Below are 17,609 nucleotides of genomic sequence, written 5' to 3'. Positions count from 1 at the left end.
GAGCTTTAAAGATAGTATCTTCTACAGTATGAAGTGGGAATTTTTTTTTTTTTTTTTTTTTGTTACTCTTTCAAAGATAAAAAGCATTTCTTTAAAGTAAGCAAGTTTCCAAATCTATGGGATTGTCTTACTCATGGCTTAAGAGCCAACTCACAACAAAACATTTGCAATTTTCTAGATTTAGTAGAATCCATACTCAATCTATAGTTGATGCTCCTGAACCTGAATTTGAACATGACAAAAAGGTGACTAGGAAGGTCCAGGAATTTGCTAGCTCTAAAGAACACTGAATCACATTACTTTAAAAATCACTTGTCTGTGAAAACATAAAGCGTTTAGCTTAAATAGTAGGAAACAAACTGCATATCTTTCAATAAACAAACACAAACACAGGGGTTTCTGTTTGTTTGGATTTTTGTTTGTCTGTTTGTTTTGGTTTTTTTGGTACCAGGGATTGAACCCAGGGGTACTCCACCACTGAGCCACATCCCCAGCCTGGTTTTTAAATTTTTTTTGTTTTTGTTTTTTGAGACAGGATCTGGCTAAGTTGCTTAGGACCTTGCTAAATTGCTGAGGATGTCTTTGAATTTGTGATCCTCCTGCCTCAGTTTCCCCCATCATGGGAATTGCAGGCCTGCACCACCCCAGGCCAAACACAGGTATTTTGAATATGAAAGTGAGCAACTCAAGTCCTGGCATCAACAACAAGAATGTTAGTCTTACTCCATCATGGAAGGCGGAAGAGTGCAGCAGTCCTGAATCGCAGTCAGCGGGGAGGTGAGGTGAGCGGTATAGGATGCTTCGACAACTTGCTTGTTCCGGTTCACCACATCCAAGTATCGGTTGAATTTCTCCCGGATTTTTTTGGCTAGCTGTGGGATGACAGGAAGCAGAATAAATGACAAGTCCAAGACAATGACCCATTGTACTCCTTCAAATAATTAATTCATGCCAAAAGCTGCAGCTATTAAACTTCAGGTAAAACAAAAAAGCACACCCAAGTCTTCTTCCACTATCTCACAGAAGGAAACAGCAATAAAATAGTGTCTCTGTCTCATAAAGGATGATGATGTACTACAAACTTGTCATGTGTACAAATTCAAGTGGAATCACAGCTATTCATAAAATGTCTTGCTGGAAAAAGGAAATAAAGTCTAGCCACTGTATTACTGTCAACATGATAGTAGGCAATGCAAGTTTACAGAACAATAATAATGATTGGAAGGAAAAAAGAGGAGAGACGTTTTCTATTACTAGTGGTTCTGGATTCACATGGATTTTGAGTGGGTGGAGGAGACATCATGGAAGGGAAGGCCATTCAGTACCTCCTCCCATACAACCCCAGAGGACACCATTCTCAGTCTTCCATGTGAATGGCAATTCCCTGGAGTTACACAATGCAGACATCCATATAAAACAAAATATATACATAGAAATAGCATGTTTGTGGCCTATTACACCTTTAAGATGGACAAATTTCTTTCTTAACTGCTGTGAACAGAACACTTCATCATGATTTACTTTCATGTGGGAATAATGAAAGCAAATTGGTAAGCACACTATTTTCTCCTCCACTGTTCCCATCAAATACCACAGCTTAATTACAGATCTCCAAGGAAAACAGTGTTGTTTTTCTTCCCCTTAAACAAAATGTTACCCAAATGAAATGACTGATAGAATTATAGCTAATTGGTTTTGTAGAGCTATTCATTATCAGCACACTAGAGGAGAACTAATCATCTCCTTTGGGTTATGTGTCTCACACAATCCAATAGTATACAGACTGAGAACACGGAATCAAATCAGAATGCTTTCACTTATTATTTTCAATCCAATTTTTAAAGTTGATTTGCTTTCAGAGTCTCAATGAAAGAAGTGAAGTTCTTAACCTTCCTAAAAACTGCACAAATTATAAAGTTTAAAGAAAAACTTCCAGACATCACGAAAGAATATAAGAGTAATGTTTAATCAGATGATGTGTTGCCTAAGTTCATTTCATCATTTTCAAAGGAGGTATGTATGGAAGATGAACCAGTCCACCTACCATTCTGCTCCCTGAACTACAGCTCTTACTATTAACAACAAACAGATTTTCCTTATTGGGGTCACTGCAGTAATAAAATCAAACAGTTGAATTTCACACTTTGGTTCAGATCATTGGTGATTTTGCTCCCCATTGGCCATTTCCCAATGTTGGGAGATAATTTTGCTTGTTGCAACTCAGTGGAAACAACTACCAGGTAGCAGCAAGGATGCTCCTAAACATTCTACCATGCACAGGACAGCTTCCCATAAACCAAGAATTATCCAGCCCAGAATGTCTGTAGTGTCCCATTTGAGAAACCTGGATTTGGAGAAAAATCAGATAATTATCCCAATTTGTAATTCAGTTGACAGTTCCTAAACTCTTCTATTTTAATCCTGTACCCATTCAAAATGGTACTGGGGGGCTGGGGAGATAGTTCAGTTGGTAGAGTGCTTGCCTTGCAAGCACAAGGCCCTGGGTTCAATTCCCAAGTACCGCAAAAAAAAAAAAAAAAAAAAAAAAAAAAGGTACTGGGTAGGGGTAGAACAAATTTCAAATTTACAAATTTCCATTTTGTTCTTTTTTGTTCCTTCCTGAAAGTAATATAAAAAAGGCCATTGTAGGTGCCTACAGTTCTTTAAATATGGTTTGAATACAGAGACAGGACTCACGCATTATCAGCAGATGTGCTGCTGGGTTTCTGCAACAACACTTGCACTCATCTAAGGGTCCTCATCTCACACTCAGTGGGCAGTTGAGGATGGAAGGCTACAGGTCCAGCTGGAAGACCTAATGCATGTTCTCCCAGTGCCCTGCACACCCCTCTCACAATGCATACCACTTCTTAATGCTATTACATGGTTAATGACCAGTTTCCCTCTGGACTGTATGCTCTGTGAGGGCAGTTGCTATATATGTTTGTTTGCCTCTACATCTTTAGCATCTAGTATTATAGGTATTCAAAAAAATATTTCATGATTAATAAATGTTAAAAAAAAAAAAAAAAGAGGATTCATTCCTGAGTGTTATCAATTCATCAACCTTATCTTTTGGTCTAAGGATCAACAACCTCTTTAAAACAGGATACTTATTTTTTAAATATACAATATATGTTTATAGATATACCATCAAGAAGAAGCTCTTATCTTTTTCTTAGATTCTAATTCTGATTAAAATTAAAATAAATATCATGAGTGGCTACCTAGAGGTATAAAGAGTGTAGTCTATCATTTGGTAACAAATGTTTTGGAACAGAACGAAAATAAAGTATACTTGAAAGAACTGAATTTCCAAATAGTATCTTCACCATTTCATGTTAAAATAAAATAAGATTTGTAATCAACTGCACTTGGGAAATGCTTTTATACATTTGGTGAATTCTAACCATAAAAAGTCAGATCTTTTAAAAGTTAAATATTTTCTCTGGTCCAAGGCCTGCTTCTGTATAGGCCATGAGCTGAGAATGACTCTTCCATTTTAAAGTTTGGGTTTGTTTGTTTGTTTTTTTCCCCTCTTTACTGCATTGTTTGACTCCCCTCCCCTTTGGTGTTGGGGATTGAATTTAGGGTAAGTTCTATCATTAAACTACATCCCCAGCTAAATGATTTTTCTTTTTAAAAAATGACATTTATAATATTTAATAATTACACGGAATCCTAGTTTCAGTATTCACAAATAAAAATTTATTAGAACACACTCATGTGTTTGCATATTATTTTGGCTGCTTTCTCTATATAAAGGCAGTGCTGAGAACTTGCCATACAGGTTATATGGCCTGCTTTGTTAGGTCAGGAGACCTAACATGTCTCAAGATGGAGCCATAAACCCAGTGTGGTAATTTTTTATAAAAATCTGCTGTAAGTTCTTAACCAAGTCTCTCCTTTGAGGGTGGAGTCTACATTCTTTCTATCCCCACTGCTTGAATTTGAGTAGGCTTATGATGGCTTCTGCCAGTAGAGTATAGAGAAAGTAACACTGTGGAACTGCCAAAGCAGATCAGTGAAAGGCCTTCTACCTGTCACTCTTGAGACGCTCGCACTCATGGTATCTCTCAGTTACCATGCTGTAAAGAATCCAAGAAACACTGAGAGACCATGCTTGGTTGGCAGCTTTGGATGAACATGTCTTCAAGTCTTCCTCAGCACAGGTTCTGGTCATGACTCAAGAGGTATCCAGATAATCCGAGCCATCGGGGTCTACCCTGATGTCTCTCCAGACTACATGGAGCAGAAATAAGCCATCACTGCTGGGCCTGGTTCAAATTCTTGAGCTACAGAATCCTTAAGCATAAAGAAATATTTTTTAATGCCACTAAGTTTTGGGCAGTTTGTTATGTAGCAACAGATAACTGAAACATCCAAGGATAGCCAGAAATTCCATCTTAGGGGAGGTATACTTAAAGCTAAGCTGAACAAAGCTGCTCAAATACAGGCACTGCATCTAGATCATCAAAGTGATCAAGATTGTCCCCTGTGGACTATACACCTGTCACGAAGAGACTTCAGGGTTCTTCAGAAAACTATAATAGCTATCATATAGAGGTACTTAAATACTATACACTAGGCATGAGGACCCGACAGGGCAGGTATTCTCATTTTATGTCAGTGAGATTATGTGACAGCCCAAAGTCACAAAATAAGTGAAAGAGCCATTCACTTATTCAGACTCAGGAATGTCTTGTCTGTAAAACCTGTGTGCTCACTTGCTTGGCTATGGCACCTTAGACGAACCAAAACTTTGAGGGAAAAAAAAGTTGCAATGGTGACTTGAGATATTAAAATACAACAAATCTCACAGGTTGGGAAGCCCTGTGAGCATAAGCAGGCAAGGCACAGAGCAGAGTGTTACGGAGGCCCTCAGGCCCCCAAGCTGCATCCCTATCAGTGGAGATAGCTTATATAGAGTCCAGATACACAAGATACTTAACAACGGGATCTCTCCACCTCTCAGTCTGAAATTCTCCAGTCTTTCATATAATGACATCCTATACTGCCTCCTACTAAAATAATAATAATAATAATATTAATAATCCAAAACACCAGAAAAACAGTTGACAGCATTTGCTGAGTGCTATGCATTAAGTCACTATTCAAAGGATCTCACAAGCATATACAATTTAATCCTTTAAAGAACCCTACAGCAGGGGACAGTGGCCTTGTCCTATATCCTAAGTACACAGGAACTGAGGCAGGAGGATTGCTTATGTCTGAGTTCAAGGACAGCCTAAGCAACATAGGAAAACCCTGTGTATCTATCTGTGTCTCCGTCCATCTATCTGTCACACACACACACAACTCTATAAGGTACATACGTCCATTTCCCAAAAGCAGACAGTGAAGGTTAAATAACTTGTTCCAGTCACAAGCCTACATAGTTGGAATTCAAACCCACTAGTCTGACTGTAGAGACCAGGTTTCAACTTTTATTCAATACTGCTTCTCTGTAGTACACGGAAATCAACTCTCTCCCCCATTTCTTTTCAATTCTGTTTTAACAAATGCTATGGAATTCTCGGCAAGATACTATAATCTTGGCAGCCTCATTACTTTATAAAAAGAATTAGATTTTTAAAAATTAATATGATTTCATTTAGAATTCTTCTAAATTCCTATGAAAATCAAGTACTTTGAGGAAGTTTAGAATTGCTGATTTTTCTATCACCAACATAAAAAGGGATACAGAAAAACTGAAATAATGAATTCCCCCCAAAACCAAAAATCCACAAAACAATGCTTAATTAAATTACCTAACTTAAATTGTTCTAATAATTCAAGGTCTTTATTTATTCACTTATTTTTTGCAGTACTGGGGATAAAACCCATGGCCTTGCCACGCTGGGCAAGCACTCTATCCCTGAGCTATATCCCCAGGCCTCAAGGATCTTAAAATGTTAGTCTGTTTGTGACCTGGAAAGAGAACAGAGGTGATGTATTGTTCCTTTCCATCAGGAAATGAATTTCAGAAATCAATATTTTCCTCAGAATTTTCACCTTAATTACATATCTGTCATCACAACAGGAAAGTGTAATTTCCATTTTCCAAGAAGAGACTGAGGCATGTGGAGCTTATAGGTCTCTTGACTCTGCAGGGGTGCTCTGGCCTCCCTGGACCCCTGGCCTCCAGAGGTGAGCTCCCGCCCTCTGACAAGGAGTGTGATGGTGACTCACTATGGAAACCTCACCTCATGCTCCACTGCAGGGGTTTGCTCCCATCCTCCCCCAACCCCAACTCTAAGAAGCAATCTCTTTTAACATGCTAACCAAACCCAGGTTGCTCAGCAAGCATAACAGAATCTCTTAGACTAAAGACAGCCCACAGAGAGATTAAATCCTAAATGTGTCTGTTAAACTGAAGAGGACCAGCTAACCACTGTGAAACCGTCCAAGAGGCCAGACAGACTCTGGGTCTGTATCCTGCCATGATCCCTGCAGACAGGAGAAAACAAAGGACATTCTCAACAAAAAGCTACAGGTGGACCCACAATCCTCCTCAGTGTAATTAAAAACATTTTTCTTTCCACAGCTCAGCTTTCATCTTTTATCCTTCTTTATCCTTTCCCCTTCATCCCCTAAGGGGTTCCTGAATGCTGATGAGACAACAGGACTAAAACCATCTTGTCATCTTTTGGGTCAATTCTTAGGCTAGCCAACATCCAGCCATGGGTCAAATGATCAGTAGGTAGCACATGGTCCCCATGGGAACGGATTCTAATTTGTCATCATCTCCAGTGACAACGTTTCATCACAACATCAATGAATTTCTTTCTTGCTGAATTTCCTCTCCCTTAATTTTCCCATAGACATTTCTGTCATTTGCATACTTCCCCAGAGCCCCCTTTTTGAAAAGCTCTTTTTACCTTAGCTTTACACTTCTGACAATTTGGGAGTGGGGGATGGGCACATGGCCAGAAAAAGGTAAAGGAAAACAAAAAAAAATCCGCAAAGGCACTGTACACATTTTATTTATGTTTGCTTCCTAAAAGGAAGGGCCGGAAGGAGTTTCAATGTTAAGGAAAGCTTTATTTAAAATACATAACAATGAAGCTGACAAGCACAGACAGGAAATGTACCCTAGGGGCCTCAAGATTCATAGGAAAATTCTTATTGAATGTAGAAGAGTTTAACATTTGACATTCAAAAACCTTTGTGCCGTGATAAGAATTTAATAATAGCCGGTTCCTCTTTCCTTCAACTCCAGTCTTACTACTCAAAAGTAACCTTCTGTTTTGTTTTCCAGCAAGTTTCTGGGTTTCCTTATTTAAATGTCTGTAACACAGAAATAATTTTGAGTATAAGCCGAGCACACAATTATATAACACCTCTGAACAGCATTACACCGTGGCATTCAAGGTAGAACTTTCTCATTGTTGCCTGTCATACACACACGCAGGATATATGAAATGCTCTTGGTCCTGGCTGAATAGCTAGTAGTAATCATTGTAATCCAGATATAAAGCTCTACCACTTACTCGCTGGACATTTGGGCAAGTTCCTTGACTTCCCTTAGCATTGGTTTCTTCATGAATGAAACTAGAATAATACCCTTTAAAGGGCTTCTCATGAGTTCAAATGAAACAATGAATATAGAAAACAGAGGATGATTACCAGGGTTCATTCTTATTGTTAGACCTCAGTTTCTGGATTAGAAAGTGCCTGTGGAGCTGAATTGGAAATATTGTGGAGTTCAAATTTTTCGACAATATAGCTGTAAGAAAAGGAAGAGGAACCACCTGAATATTAACCATCTTGTCCATTTGACGCATTTTCATGGTTATTTCTACTGGGGAAACCTGGCACCAGACCTGGGGGAAAATATTTTCTTAGATTAATAGCAAATGGCACAGAGAGCTTAGACTTTGGGGACAAATAAATAAGTTAAGTTCAACTCCATTATTTCTGAGCTAAAGGAGACTAGGTGAAATTTTCTCTAAGCCTCAACTTAATTGCTTCTAAAAAATAATAGCTGTTTTCTGAGGTTGCAAAATATTTAAGTTTGTAAAATATTTAAGAGTGCTGAATGTACTAGAGATGCCAAATAAATAGTAGTGGCTGTTGTTTTAACTCTTGTTGTTGTTATTTCCTGTTAATGTAGTTATTATCATTTGGGGAACTTAAAGAATTGGCTTACGTATTCAAATGGAGGATCCAAAGAGCACTTACTGTGCTTGAGAAAGGTGAGTGGCCAACACACACCATGATGTGGTGGGGAGATAATTACAGTCTCAGGCAGCTTGGGATTCTTCAGGCATCCTCTTTTTCTGAGTCTAAGGATCTAATAATGACTTCACTTTTGCTTTAGCTATATCACTTTCAAAGCATTTTTTCTAGAGTTGTCTCATTTGTACCTTCCGACAACCCTGGAGGCTAGGAAAAGCAGGTATTCCCTATTGCATTTAACAATCAAGGAACTCAAGGTTCAGGGGGTTGCCCAAGTTCATGCAGAGTAAAAACAGAAAAAACAGACCATTTCTCCTAATTCCAAACTCCTTCAATATGTAGAAATATATGAACTTTCTCAGATTAAATGATCTAAATTCTGCTCATAGCCCAATTCTGCCCTCTTTAAAGTCTTCTCAGGCTCCCCTTTCCCAAAAATTTCCTAGGATTCAACATCTGCTCCACTCACATCCTGCTTTATATTGTTGATCCTTCCTCATTTGAGAACCTGTTTTCCCAACAAACCAATAGCAATTGTATTGCAATAGTCAGCATTAATTGATTGCTCACTATATATTCCAGGCACTGTGCAAAGTGTGACTTTACCTAATGCCTTTGAATCCTCACAATAGCCCTCAGCAATCCCTACGTGCTATTTTTAAAGACGCTTCCAATGGATTGACTCGCTAATGGTCACGCATCCAATAAACGAAATAATCAGATCAAATTCAAGCTCTTGGACCACTGCACTGTGCATTTTTATTCAGTATGGTACCTAATATGTAGAAAGGACTTTTTGTTTTGTTTGTTTTGCAGTGCTGGAGATCATTGTTCATGCTAGGCAAGCATTCTACCACATGCTAGGCAAGCATTCACACTTGCCTAAAAGAGACTTAAAGATATTAATTACTGTATGCTTCTGCCCTCAAACATTATTTGCCACAGTGGAAAAACCTTCAGAGTCTAGAAAAAGGCAGATAAACTGAATACTGTTCATATCTGGTTCAAGCTGATCAGAAATTCAGGGCCTGTCTAATTCCCTATCTTAACTCCCAGGTAGTATCAGCTGCTCTGAAGCAATCCTCATTGTCTTCATCAGTTTCAGCTGTTAAAATGAAATACCATAGACTGGGTGTTTTAAAAAAACAAAACAGATTTATTTCTGTAGGCTGGGAAATCAAAGATCAAGATGCCAGCAGAATCTGTCTGTTGAGACCCTCTTCCCAGTTTGCAAATGGTTACCTTCTTTTTGCATCCTCTCATGACAGAGAGTGTCTCTCTTTCCCTTCTTATGCAAAATGTTCTGGGGTCTCTATCTTTTCTTATGTAAAGGTACAAATCTCATTATGGGGCTCATTTGAACCTGATCACCTTCCAAAGTCCCTAACCCTAATACTAACACATTGGGGTTCAGGACTTTAAAGTATGAACTTGTAGGGACATGAATGTTTAGACTACAACCCTGTCTAAAAGAGAACACCTATTCAGATAGGCGTCCTGATGGCAAGCGGCCATTGTTATGTCCCCTTCAAAAATCAACTTAAAATTTCATTGCCATTGTTAACAGTATTAAGAGGTGGGACCTATTTAGCATCCATGAATATTGGGTTCAATATCCAGTATCCCACAAAAACAAAAACAAAAGAGGTGAAAACTGTAAGAGGTGATTGTGTCATGAGGATTCTGCCCTTAAGATTAGATTAATGCTGTCGTTGGGAAAGTGGGTTCCTGAACAAAAGAATGTGTTTGCTGAATTTTTCTTTGTCCTCCATGTGGTCACTGGCCCTTCTTCCATGTTATGATACAGTATGAAGCCCTTACTAGATGACAGTGGCAAGCTTCTCAGCCTCTAGAATCATGAGCTGAATAAACTTCTATTGTTTATAAATCACCTAGTCTCTGGTATTCCGTTATAACAACAGAAAATGAACTAAGACAGTCATTATCATGATACAGCTGTTCTTCAAAACTGGTTTGGGCCTCATCAAGTACCCAACAGAGCAGAGCCTGACCACAGCAGGCAGTGATATGTGACAAGACAAATGAAGACACAGAGGTGGAACAGGGCCAATCTGAATTTTCGGTCACCCATGAAGGCTGCAGGTTGTCTGATGGATGTGTGAGAATAGCCCATCCAAGGGAGAAGCAGGGCAGCTGCTGACAGATAATCTGCAGGTGGACCAGGAAGATTTATGTGCTAGGCTGTCTGGGCTCCAGGGTCACATATCCTGATCCTGTGAGAGGTGGGGCCCCTGAGCTGAGCTGGGCAAAGTACAATGGAAAAAACAGAAGGCAAGTGCTGACATGCCTGAGACATGGAGGAGGCCAGGCCCTGGGAAATGTTCAGAGCAGCAGTTCTCTCTTGAAGCACAACACAGGGGTGCTTGAAAGGTCCTGTTGGGGCCTGGTTTGGGTAGCAGTTTGTATTTGGTTTTCCAGGAGAGTCTTGGTCATGCACACCCAGTCCCCCTGAAAGACAAGGTTGTCAGCGCAGGATCTCCATGGGCTCTTGCCCTGCTTTTCGCCCGACTCTACCCTTAACCACCAGATCATAACAAAGCAAACAATGAGAAGGGCAGGCTCTGGCCCACTTCTCCTCACTTCTCTGTAATGGGAGCTGCTAAGCTCCTTTAAATCTGAAATAAGCAAGAATTCAGGCTTGAAGGCTTTCAGCCTGTTCCTTTACAAGATTAAAACAAACACACAAAAAAAGGTCCAACCTCATCTTGACCTTCTGAAGAATGGACGGTCTGAGAATTGGGGAAGGAGAGAGCAGGAGGCATCACATATAGAATATTCTCCAACATTTTATCTCACAACTTTGCAGGTAAGTCTGTACAGAATATTAATCACAGAAGAAAGTGGGGGATGCCAAGGTTCACAAACTTAGGAATTCTCTGGTGGCCTATGAAAGACACACTCCATTCTGGAAAAGAAATGCAAACTCCTCTTACTGTGAAAGCTTTCATTGTGAGTACGAATATCTGCACATCACTTATGAATAGTGTTCGTGGAAGCACTTTGAGAGGGGCCGCTAGGCGACCTGGAGATGGAGCGACTGGGAACCTGAAATTTCACTTCTGCTCAAACTACCTTCCCATATCCAATGCAGATACCATCTCATCACCAACCTGCCTGCGAAGCCCAAGCCAAAGCCTGGACTGCTGTGTAAATGAAGGACGAAACCTGACCTGGAGCATTTTGCTGTTCTTCACAGGTTCCTCTGAGAGCATATTGAGCAAACACTTGCCAGCAAGTGACAAGTAGACCAGCAATGGAGTAGAAAGATGGCACTGGCAAGGAAACAAAACTCTGCTACACAAAACACTTCCTTGCCTGCGCTGGCCAAAAACCTATTAAACTGAGTTCCTGGGAAGGCAATCTTGAGACTGTCTCTAAAATTAAAAAAAAAAAAAAGTCTGGATGTTTCCAGTAGCTCTTTCTTAATGATATTCACTTGATTTAACCTTTCCAATGGAGAATAACATTGTGCCATCTTAGGACTGGCAGGAGAGCTCAATATCAGTGAGGATAACATTTCTGCTAGTTCTTCATAGGCAGATGATTGAGAGACAAAGTCTAATGCACAGGGCATTTCCATGTCTGGAGAGCTTAAACTTCCACAATATAGATTCCTTTTAAAACTAAAGGAAAACAATACAAAATGAAGCACTTAATTTCTTCAGCTATCAAAGACTTACCCTTGAATACCCATATTATTGGAATCTTGAGTATACTGTGACCACCTTAAGGGGTAGGAGCACTGTCCCTCCTGGTCCTAGCTTTGAATCATTAAGCCAGTTGGTAAGTTCTTATATCACTCAACAAAGAAAAGACCCTTCTAGGCTTTAGCTCAAGATACTTAGCAATGGCAAACAGTTCTGTGATGTGGGGGCCTTTACTATACAGGCAGACAGCTGAGCTTTAAGTGGTGATTGAGAGGTACAAGTTCACTTATACACACACACACACACACACACACCACAACAACCCCACACATCACTTAGATGAGGTATAAACATTGAATGTTGGTGAGAAACACATTGCCTGCTCTTAAGACTTGCTAGAAACAACAACAAAAGAAATGTTTCCCATGTGGGTTCCACACTAGAGGAATGAGGATATTTTCCTCAACCACAATAATTTTATTATATCCTTCTCTGAACTATTCCGTGTGTTCCCTTGCCAGCTGCATCTAATATCACTCTCTAACTCACAGCTGGATTTAGGAAGGTCTTCTCATCCCCTAACTGATGACAAGCCGACTGCTAACAGAGAACCAGAGCATGTCTGCTCTCTATCGGTGGCTTGTTTCCAAATGATGCACGCTCATGCCTTCTCAAAGAGACTGGTGTATGGTAGACCTGACCTGGAAGTTGGTGGTTGTGATAGAGACACTTTCTGAGGATTTCATAGAAGAACCAGCATACACTTTGCAGCATATAAAAGAACTAAAGGCTGCTTAAGTAACCTGGTGCAAATGTCCATGAACAACTATTTTAACATGATCCCTACCTGCCCAGTCTTCTAATATAAAAATAAAGGTGTAGCACTTGGTAACCTTCCAATTCCATCATACTACATGTTATTCTATGGGTCCAGAGTTTCAAAGCATTTAGCCAGCTTAGGGGTTCCTCATATTAGCAGAAATTAATGCCTTCACATCATTACCAAAGTATTTCCTATTGCACCAAGGAATATATTAGGGATGGAACAGTTGTTCTTAAGCCGTTTACCAGGTTTCAGAAAATGTTCGGAGCCCCATTTGTGTTCCCACATTCTGCCAGCACAGAAGACTTGAGGTTATTTTATTTGTCTAAAAGGAGAGCAGTTTTGGGTGCAGAATGGAGTTAGGGGTGAAGGGCGAGTGAGGAAAGGGCTGGAGAAATCATCCACATTTCGTAATACTATTCAGTCTTGAGATACTGGAATTGTGAGTAAAATGGGTTTGTTTCCATTTTTAGTGAAATGTTTATTTCTCATGATAAAGTCTTCCTGATCTTCAGAATGAGGACTTAGACTGAATCTATTTGCCTCTAGTTAAATGAAGCTGGAGTGTTTGAGCACAAAGTCCAAAACCAAAGTTGTTTGAAGGATCTGCTTCATGGGAAGAAGGCATCTGCACACAGATGGATTGCAAAGTTCGGTGAAAAGCTAAAGTTCCAACGGGTGTAAGGAAAGATGCGCATCAGAGTGGGAGCTGACATGCCTTTCAGACCCTGCCTCAAAGGTCCCACCCACCTCTCTGCTGACTGCAGCCTATCCCCTCCAGCTGTGCCCGCCTACAGCATCCAGTCCTCCATACTGATGGAGAAACAGTACCAGCCCCTTCATTGGCTTCTTTTTTTTTTTTCCCTGTTTTGACTCATTGTACACAAATGGGGTATAACTTCCATTTTTCTGGTTGTACGTGATATAGTCACACCGTTTGTGTAAACATACATGTACATAGGGTAATAATGTTTGTCTCATTCCATTATCCTTTCCTACCCCTCATTTCCCTCTACACAATCCATCCTTCCTCTGTTCTTCCCTTACTCCCTCTCCCGGTCCCCATTATGTATCATCATCCACTTATCAGAGAAAACATCTGGCCTTTGGTTTGGGATTGGCTTATCTCACTTAGCATGATATTCTCCAACTCCATCCATTTACCTGCAAATGTCATAATTCTATTCTTCTTTATGGCTGAATAATATTCCATTGTGTATGTATATATACTACAGTTTCTTTATCCATTCATCTTGAAGGGCATCTAGGTTGGTTCAAGACGGAAAGATCTCCCATGTTCTTGGATAGGCAGAATTAATATTGCCAAAATGGCTATACTACCAAAAGTGCTATACAGATTCAATTTAATTCCAATTAAAATTCTAATGATGTACCTCATAGAAATAGAGAAAGCAATCATGAAATTCATTTGGAAGAATAAGAGACCCAGAATAGCCAAAGCAATCCTGAGCAGGAAGAGTGAAGCAGGAGTATCACAATACCAGACCTTAAACTATACTACAGAGCATTAGTAATAAAAATGGCATGATATTGGCACCAAAATAGACAGTTAGACCAATGGTACAAAATAGAGGACACAGAGACAAACTCACATAAATACGAATATCTCATACTAGACAAAGGTGTCAAAAAAATACACTGGAGAAAAGATAGCCTCTTCAACAAGTGGTTCTGGGAAAACTGGAAATCCATATGCAGCAAAATGACAACTAAACCCCTATCTCTCACCCTGTATGAAACTCAACTCAAAATAGATCAAGGACCTAGTAATTAGACCAGAGACCCTGCCCAATTCTTCATCATGCCAGCTTTGGTCCAGACTTCCTTAACAAGACTTCCAAAGCACAAGAAATAGAAGCAGGAATCAATAAATGGGATGGATTCAAATGAAAAAGTTTTTTCTCAGCAAAGGAAATAATCAACAATGTGAAGAAAGAGCCTACAGAGTGGGAAAAAATTCTTTACTACATGCACTTCAGATAGAGCACTAATCTCCAGAATTTATAAAGAAGTCAAAAAACTTTACACCAAGAATACAAATAACCCAATCAATAAATGGGCTAAGGAACTGAACAGACACTTCACAGAAGATCGACAAGCAATCAACAGATATATGGAAAAATGTTCAACATCTCTAGTAATAAGAGAAATGCAAATCAAAACTACGCTAAGATTTCATCTCATTAGGTGTTGGTGAGGATGTGGGGGGAAAAAGTCCACTCATACATTGCTGGTGGGGTTGAAAATTATACTCTGGAAAGCAGTATGGAGATTCCTCAGAAAACTTGGAATGGATCCACCATTTACCCAGCTATCCCAATCCTTGGCTTATACCAAAAGGTCTTAAAATCAGCATACTACAGTGACACAGCCACATCAATGTTTATAGCAGCTCATTTCATTGGCTTCTTTACCAAGAGTGGTAACAGAAAGCAAAGGAATGAAAGGAATGAGGAAGTAAACTAGTTAGGGTTTCTGCCAAAGCAATAACAGCACATACAAATCTATAACCAGACTTTTCAAGCCTTAGATAATAGTTTGTGGTGGTAATAGTGTTTATAACAAATCCATTTCCTATAGTGGGTATAGATGTATCTCACAAATGGGGGTGTGGGGGTGGCTGGCGGTAAAGAGCTTGCATACCACATATGAGACCCTGGGCTCAATCCCAAGCCCCCAACCCCCCAATCCCCCCACAAAAGGAGTACATACACAAGTGTAAAAATAAACACTAAACATATAGAGTGTAAATATGTGCACAGAATACAATTCATATATATAAACAACTCATACACTTTTTGTGTCTAAGGAGAGAATATTATCTAAAAATGAGTATGCGTGTGCGCACGCGCGGGTGTGTGTGTGTGTGTGTGTGTGTGTGTGTGAGAGAGAGAGAGAAACAGGATTATCTAGGCTTATCTCAACACCAGACACACACATTAGCTAATGTACAATATGTACCCCTGAAGTCAGCTGGTCTATATTTAGTATAGGAATTTAAGCTTTCATGCATGCATACACACATATTTTAACTTCCAAACATATACAAGGATACAGGACATGGGCTTCATACATACTTCCCCTAAAACATAAACAAGATTGCTAAATACTTCGGATTCCTAATTGTCATTTTTAAATAATGAGATGAGTAGCTGTCAGGACCACCTCATTCTTAAGAAACAAGCTGAGCAGTCTCCAAATGTTTCTGATTATTATCAAAATTTCATAAGAGGAAAGAAATGTGGGAATCCCAAGCAGTGTCTAAAGGCTCCCACTGACTCCCAGGAAGCTGTACTAACGGGAGCTTTGCCTACCACAGCTCCACACCAAGAACGCCAAGTTGTTTCCAATTTCTCCTGTGGGATGGAAAGGAAGCACCCTATGTGAGACTTAATCCTACCTACTAGCCCAACAGCTGCAGTTTTTCACTCACCCAATTAGTCAAAATTTCTTATTTAGGGGGATATTTATTTAAAAACAAAACAAAGCCCCAACAGTCCAATAGAAATTCCACCATGACAGAAATTATAACCAACTGTCTTCAGGTTATGGTAATAATGGAATAATGATGAATGGTTCAGAAAGACAAAAGAGCCATCGAGGGCTTCATTCATTTTTATATCTTGTTTATGTTTCTGCAGGACAACCCATTAGTAACATAACGGGCCTCCTCATAGGGCTCCAGTACATCCACATCCTCGTGATTTATGAGAGCTAAAAGGCTTGTGGCCCACAGCTCCGAAAGCACCGCCCTTATTGTTTCACCCCTGTCACGACTGCAGTGTTGAAACTCCATCTTTTCCTCGTTTAGCAGCTGAGTTTTCATCATAGTACTTAGGATGTTTAGACATACTATTTATCTTACATTGGTTGATGTGTAAGACTCTCAGGAGAAAATAAACCACCTTTCTTTTAAAAACTGAAAACCTATAGAGGATTTTGCAGAAATCCTCTGCAGAAAAAGTGTGCGAAGGGACACAGCACACGGTTTCAAAACACCATGAAGAATGTGGGTTTTAGAGGTAGGCCACTTTGGCTGAAATCCCAATCCTATCACCTAATTCAGTATGATGTGGGGAAGTTACTGAATGCATTGGAGTCTTAATTTTCTCAACTCTAAAATAGGAAGAAGAATTGCATTTATAGCACAAGGTTGTGATAAAAACTTAATGATAGCTCATATGAAGCATATGAAGTAATGTTTGTTAAATGAACACCAACTATCTTGCCAAATAAATGATCCTTTCTAACATGCCAAGCGATTTACTTATGTACTAATTCTTGCATCCATTCACCATTTATTAGGATTCTAGAGAAACCTCTGTAACTTAAAAGTAATGAAAAGTACTGTCAGACTAGAAGAAACACTGTCCATTTAGCCTACTTGCCAAATAAATGATCCTTTCTAACATGCCAAGCGATTTACTTATGTACTAATTCTTGCATCCATTCACCATTTATTAGGATTCTAGAAAAACCTCTGTAATTTAAAAGTAATGAAAAGTACTGTCAGACTAGAAGAAACACTGTCCATTTAGCCTATCATCCTGCCTCTCATGAACATAATCAAGATTTCCCAAAGAGGGCATCTCTGTTCTTTGGGACACCACCTTCAAGAGATCAGCAAGATATATTAAATGTATGAACAAATGTCTCCTGTGATTTAACGAGATCCTTGGGATAAGCCCTATATTTCTCTTCCTCCAACGCCAAGTGTATAAGTCCTCAACAAATGTTTGTTGAATTTATCACCTGCCTGCCACTTAACAGAGGTATGCTCAGAATCCACCTCCTCAAAGAGATCACAGTCCTGTTTATCCATCCATCCTCCTATCTCTATAAAGCATCACACAGGGAATTATTTCAATGTCATCCCTACATTCAGGAGTTGAACTTCCAAAAGAAGAAACCCAATT

At 39.5% G+C, this 17,609-nt stretch overlaps 1 protein-coding gene across 1 annotated transcript in view; it reads right to left on the bottom strand.

Annotated features, from left to right (window-relative positions):
• Positions 1-17,609, bottom strand: part of CACHD1 (cache domain containing 1) — a 211,225-nt gene that overhangs the window by 100,909 nt on the left and 92,707 nt on the right. The window contains 1 exon segment of the mRNA XM_079136579.1: positions 724-872. Within this exon segment, the coding sequence (XP_078992705.1) occupies positions 724-872 (149 nt within the window).

This window comes from Sciurus vulgaris (genome assembly GCF_902686455.1).
Source record: "Sciurus vulgaris genome assembly, chromosome: 1".
Classification (NCBI taxonomy): Eukaryota; Metazoa; Chordata; class Mammalia; order Rodentia; family Sciuridae; genus Sciurus; species Sciurus vulgaris.
Note: the sequence above shows the minus strand (reverse complement) of the source record. Positions and strands in the feature narration are given on the sequence as shown.